General features: G+C 45.9%; 3 protein-coding genes across 4 annotated transcripts in view; 2 read left to right on the forward strand and 1 right to left on the reverse strand.

The window, feature by feature from the left end:
* The window catches only part of LOC148517120 (histone H2A type 1-like), a 28718-nt gene extending 25916 nt beyond the window's left edge, over positions 1-2802 (reverse strand). The window contains exon 1 of one of the 2 annotated variants that reach the window (XM_088479028.1): positions 2344-2802. In XM_088479028.1, the coding sequence (XP_088335154.1) occupies positions 2344-2732 (389 nt within the window). In that variant the 5' untranslated portion in view covers positions 2733-2802. Of the gene's footprint in view, positions 1-2261 lie in introns of those variants that run through there. The other variant, XM_088479029.1, reaches the window with a different exon arrangement.
* Positions 968-1441, forward strand: LOC148517124 (histone H3). The gene has a single exon (XM_088479031.1). It carries the CDS (start codon positions 999-1001, stop codon positions 1407-1409), a length of 411 nt encoding a protein of 136 aa, XP_088335157.1. The 5' UTR covers positions 968-998; the 3' UTR covers positions 1410-1441.
* Positions 2803-3050: 248 nt separating the features above from the next.
* Positions 3051-3521, forward strand: LOC148517125 (histone H2B 1.1-like). Its single transcript, XM_088479103.1, has one exon. The coding sequence runs from the start codon at positions 3088-3090 to the stop codon at positions 3466-3468; it is 381 nt and encodes a 126-aa protein (XP_088335229.1). The 5' UTR covers positions 3051-3087; the 3' UTR covers positions 3469-3521.
* The last annotated feature ends 2780 nt before the right edge of the window (positions 3522-6301 follow it).

A 6301-nucleotide genomic window follows, 5' to 3' on the forward strand; every position in this document is an offset into this window, starting at 1 on the left:
TCTGGTTTGGCAGAACACTGTAGGCTTTCTTATCCACACAGACACGATCCTGGAGCAGTGACTACTGCTGGAAAAATAAATGAGCCCGGGTGGGTGATGGGGCGCCCTGAGCTAGCTGCCGGTTGTAACTCCTTACACTGTTTCTATGTTGGGAACTTGGGACACATCATGCTCCGATAGGTCTTGCACTCCTCGTAATCTGAAGTAGACTGCTACAGTACTGTATCCCCCAGCTGGTGCCAACTGATGTAATGCGGGTCTTTTAATTTAATGGGGATCCTTATGTATCAGATTCAACATACAATCCCTTCAATTTAATATAGATTGAACACTTCTTAATACCTAGAGTAAGTGCAATTCGCATTCTTCCCAAAAAGAGGGCTTTCTAAGTGGGATGTACCTTTATCTCTTCTGCCTGATACCCAGTTTCTTATCACAGACACAAGCAGAAGTTAACAGTAGATGGAGGCTTGCACTCAGGCTGAGGTGTGTTTCTCAGCTTTGGAAAGTTATCGAACAATTATATATACACACACTGTATGCTAGGAAGTGGGATAACTGCACTTTTTAATGTGGTAGCAGATATCCTGGTTAAAGGTTAATAATGATTACGTGGGATCGAATAATATTTAATCACTTGTAGTAAGAGTAGATAACCTGTGGCACATTAGCTGCTGATGAATTACAAATCCCAGTCTGCCCTGCCATAGATGTAACATAACACCTGTTGGCAGGGCAGGCTGGGGATTACAGCAGCTGGAATATGAGAGGGAAACTTGTCTTTCTACAGTCAGTTCCTGATTCTGTAAAAGTGGGCTGGACGTCAGAAATGCGGGATTTTTGAAAAATGGAACAGTCTTTGAAACCAATCGGTGAAGAGGGCAAGCCTACTTCCTCCAATCAGCGTAAAGCACAAAGTAGAAATACGTTTGCTGAAAGCCGTCGTACAGTACACTTGTTTATTTAGTACGTTAAGCAATAAGCACTGTTTTTGAATAATGGCCAGGACCAAGCAGACCGCTCGCAAATCAACTGGTGGGAAAGCTCCCCGCAAGCAGCTGGCAACCAAAGCTGCCCGGAAGAGCGCCCCAGCTACCGGCGGCGTGAAGAAGCCTCACCGCTACCGACCCGGGACTGTTGCCCTCCGAGAGATCCGACGCTACCAAAAATCCACCGAGCTGCTGATCCGTAAGCTGCCCTTCCAGCGTCTGGTGAGAGAGATCGCCCAGGACTTTAAGACCGACCTGCGCTTCCAGAGCTCTGCCGTCATGGCCCTACAAGAGGCCAGTGAGGCTTATCTGGTCGGGCTCTTTGAGGACACCAATCTGTGCGCCATCCACGCTAAGAGGGTGACCATCATGCCCAAAGACATCCAGCTGGCCCGCAGGATCCGAGGGGAGAGGGCATAGACTATACTCAGCACTCCTATACACGCAGCACAAAGGCTCTTTTCAGAGCCACCAAATCTTTCTAAACGAGCTGAGGCATCTACTACATATGGCTAGAATTGGAAGAATACTGATAAAGCCTTCTAGGCTCCTAGGTGAAATCTACAAGACCAGTCTCCTTATTTAGTAGCTACGCAGCGCGTACTTTGTAGTACCCCGCACCCTCTTGCAATACGAGGGACCGTTTTTATCATTTAGTAATTGTTTCAATTGAAGTTAAAGGTTTTTATATATAGAGCAGAACGTTAGGCAGTTCACAAGGCTGCAAAGCTTGGGGAGAGATCAAGTGGATGGGGATAGAGTACCAACTAATCAGGTCCTGTCCTTTTACAGGCTGTTTGAAAAAAACGAGTTAGGAGCTAATTGGCTGGTACTTTATCTCTCTCCAAGCTTTGATAAAGCTCCCCCTGAAGCGCTTGAGAGCTATGGTAGCAAATCCCTCCCCCTCATGTGCTCTGCGTGGTTGATTTTCTTACACGTGAGTTCAGTACACTAAAGTATAAAACATACAATGGCGCTGACGCTTCTCCCGCTAAATCGGGCTCATATACTCGCAATTATGTCACAAGTAGCCGTTGCAATTCAAGTTAAAGGCTTTGCCGTATAGATCAGAATGTTTTTTTGTACACTTCACTGAGCTACACCCTGCTCCTTTACAGAGCCAGCCCCACGTTCTATAAAAAGCTATAGAAAAACTCCCTTTAGGGGTCTGCCGGTCACTGCACTATTACAAGTTCTCTAATGATCTAAAGCGCACAATGGCTCTCACGCTAAATCGGGCTCATTTACTCGCACTGGTGTATTTGAAGCCATGAATCAGCTCTTTAGGGACGGGGTGGGTGGCTCTGAAAAGAGCCTTTGTGTTATGGGGACATGTATCTAGCAGTAACTTTACTTGCTTTTAGCTGCCTTGTGGCTCTCGGTCTTCTTAGGCAACAGTACAGCCTGGATGTTAGGCAGGACGCCTCCCTGAGCGATGGTCACCCCACCGAGCAGCTTGTTTAGTTCCTCGTCATTGCGCACAGCCAACTGTAGGTGGCGGGGGATGATGCGGGTCTTCTTGTTGTCACGGGCGGCATTTCCGGCAAGCTCCAGAATTTCAGCAGTCAAATACTCGAGAACTGCGGCCATGTACACCGGGGCCCCGGCTCCAACACGCTCTGCATAGTTTCCCTTCCTCAGTAGACGGTGGACGCGACCTACCGGGAACTGGAGACCGGCCCGGGATGAACGAGTCTTAGCCTTTGCCCTGGTCTTGCCGCCTTGTTTCCCTCTTCCAGACATGCTCGATTTACACAAATATAATTCTCTTCACACTGAAAGAGCGAGGAAAAGAATCTATAACATGCTCCTTCTCCTTTTTTATATATACTATTACGGTTTCAATTACTTGCTCTTTGATTGGTCTGCTTACACGGCAACCAATGCAGCATAAGTTCATGCATTGACCAATCAGGAAATGTAGGGTGGGATTACAATGCCGTTCAACATCACATGATTCGTCTACCCAATAGTGCAGCCTGCAGAAGTGAAGACTCATTAGCATGGGTTGTCTATAAATAGAGCAGATCTGGTTAAAGTTGGTCACTTTTGTCTATTAAATTTGTTGATTTCTGGAGTGAAAAGTTTTTTCTTGATAATGCCTGATCCAGCCAAGTCTGCTCCGGCAGCCAAGAAAGGCTCCAAGAAAGCGGTGACTAAGACCCAGAAGAAAGATGGGAAGAAGCGTAGGAAGACCAGGAAGGAGAGTTACGCCATTTATGTCTACAAGGTTCTGAAACAGGTGCACCCTGACACTGGCATTTCCTCCAAGGCTATGGGCATCATGAACTCCTTTGTGAATGATATCTTTGAGCGCATTGCAGGCGAAGCTTCCCGTCTGGCTCACTACAACAAGCGCTCCACCATCACTTCTCGGGAGATCCAGACCGCCGTACGCCTGCTGCTGCCGGGAGAGTTGGCCAAGCACGCCGTGTCTGAGGGCACCAAGGCTGTCACCAAGTACACCAGCGCCAAGTAATCTGCTTTCCTTCTCCTTTCCACATAAACACAAAGGCTCTTCTAAGAGCCACCCACCTCATCTCTAATCGGGCTGTAACTATTGCTGTGACCCCTGTACTGGACAGATAGTAATGTGCTTTTTTCCAGTCTTCTGTGCACTTAGATTTTTTTTATTAAATTAAGCAAAATTATTGATATGGTGATTCAACTCATGTACTTTCTGTATCCTTTGTTGATGTTGGCGCTCAGCTAGAACAGCTTTTGAATTTTTGTTTTAATATGTTGGATATTGAACGCTGGCAGCTGCACTAATCTGTGCAGCAGTGACCTCGTGTGGTCATTGGTGGAATAGCTGTTATGTATACATTTCGGTTATATAGTCTCATTTGCAATATCTGTCCCCAGTTTTATACGTGTACAGTTTTAAATTGTCAGTTGAGTTCAATAAAGCTTTAGATTATCCCCTTCATTTGCCAATAATTAGGGGGCAGGGGGGGCACAAATGTAATGACAATCACAAACTATTCATTTTATTAAAATAAATATCATTGTAAAGGCAGATTGTATAAAATCTTTAGAACTATCAGCACGCTGTGAGAGGTAAAGTGCACAATGGGCCTGATTCGGAGATGGACGGTAATGCAATCGCAGCTGTGATTTTGCATGGAGCGCAGCTGCAAACATTTTTTCCAAAGCTTACCTGAGCATAGAGATGCCCGCTGCTACTCTCTCATATCTGTCCAGCATAACAATCAGTAGTATTGGTGCAGATCGGGCAGCCATGCATCATAGTTGGCAAATCTGACCAGCCCCAAACACTGCAGCTCTCCTGACACACACAGTTCTCATGCTGCGTAGGAGATCACAGTGGCTAATTTATCACACCCCTGAAATGGTTAGACACGCTAGCATTTACCTAACCACCCCCAAACCCTGGGTACATGGCACTGACTCTGCAAATGAAATTATCGCTAAACAATTGCTGTGAGTGCATTTTGCACAACAGCAAACAATCGCTCAATCTGCGTAAATATCGGGAATGTGTACATCTCTGAATCAGGCCCACTGTGCAAGGTAAAGTGAATTTAAGCAAGTTCATCTGAGCTGTCTAAATCATCTAAAGAAGCTTCCATGTTATACATTCCCAAGTTAAAGCTCCGAAGCATATATTAGAACTTGGTTTAACCCTGACAGCAAATACCCAAGCATCATAAACCTTACCTGACATAAAGAATACTACATACTGGGCCTGATTCAGAGCCGCTCGTAAGCGCATGCGTACGGATCATTATACGCATGCGCGAACCAGTCAGTGCGGTCGAAATTCATGTGCTCGCAAAATAGCGAATGCCTGATAATTTGAGTGACAGAAAGAGGCGTATGTGGGTGGTAACAGGGAAAGGTGCTTGAAAACGGGGAGTGGAGATCCGAACGCAGGCGTGCTTAAAGGTCAAAACGGGCGTTTTATGGGTGTGCATAATTAAAACAGCAGCGTCATTGACCACGTCACTGGGTTATTTTATAGCCAGAACTGCTCGCAATATTGTGGTAGCAAAAACCAACCCCAAGAATAGCGAGCAGTTCATACGCTGATCGATGTACTCGATTAATCTAATAAATAGCGGACAAGACGCAGGATGCGAGCGGCCAGGGAGCTTATTTTTCCAAAAAGCGACCGCAAGTTTTCTTCGCTCGTTCAGACCTAGAGGCGTGAACAGACCGCAAAGAGCGAACGGTTCACTTGAACCCCTATTTTCTGGACGAGAGAGAGCTAATTGCATCCGGCTCTGAATCAGGCCCACTGTCTTTTGATCCATCCGGTTCCTCAGTTTACTCAAAAATAAGCCTAAAAACAAGCCCAATTCTACTTCTCAGCAAAATTGCCAACAATGGGTCTGGCCAGCACGAAACATCTTGAGGACAAGACCTGAACTGGGCCCCAGCCCATGATGGCGAGACCGTGTTGTGGTCCGGAGTGCTGGGAGTCTGCAGAGAATCTCCAGACAGGTAATGGTACCTGGGATAAGGATTTGTGGGGCTCTAATGATGGTAAATAACTAACTAACTCAGAGAGCTGGAAAGGTCACACCTGGATCCCTCTTGCTGCAGAATTTATGTGTTGATTCCAAGTTTTTTTTTTACCATGTCTGACCGAACATGGTGACTAGGAATCACTGATCTTGGATATATTCACAGACTGTACCCTAACATAGTCCTCTGACTTTGCTGCTGTGTGTACTAACCAGATGTGGGATTAGATTATGCTTGAGATCTGCATATTTGGCAGAAGAGTTGCACCACTAATTACACCTAGCAATACAATAAAACACACACATACTACAGGACTACAGCCCAAACGAGGAATGTCTGGGGCGTCCCTTACATTAGCCGCGGGGCGAGGGTTAGGTTCAGAGAGTGTAGAAGGCTTAGGTTAGGGTTAGGTACCTCTAGGGGGGAGGGTTAGGTTTAGGGAGTGTGGAAGGCTTATGTTAGGGTTAGGTACATCTAGGGGGGAGGGTTAAGTGTAGGGAGTGTAGAAGGATTAGGTTAGGGTTAATCACCCCTAGGGTTAGGGGGGAGGGGAGGGTTAGGGTACTTACCAGCCAGTGTCAGGATCTCCTCCTGTCTAGAATTGAACCGGCAAGTAAACAGCTGCCGGTATTACATACTGAATCCTTCCAGTGTCCCACAATGGACTTTGAGAGAATGATTTATCATAAATACAAAAATATAATTTTTTATCTAAAATCTCTCACATAATATCAGTCAGTAAAAGAACAGCTCCACCATAGCGGTGTAAGCAATAAAAGCTCCATGTTATTGCAGCTGTCTAAAAAGAATTCTTCTTACAA

The sequence above is a fragment of the Taudactylus pleione genome, unplaced genomic scaffold, assembly GCF_031769625.1.
Source record: "Taudactylus pleione unplaced genomic scaffold, aTauple2 ptg000226l, whole genome shotgun sequence".
NCBI classification, from domain to species: domain Eukaryota; kingdom Metazoa; phylum Chordata; class Amphibia; order Anura; family Myobatrachidae; genus Taudactylus; species Taudactylus pleione.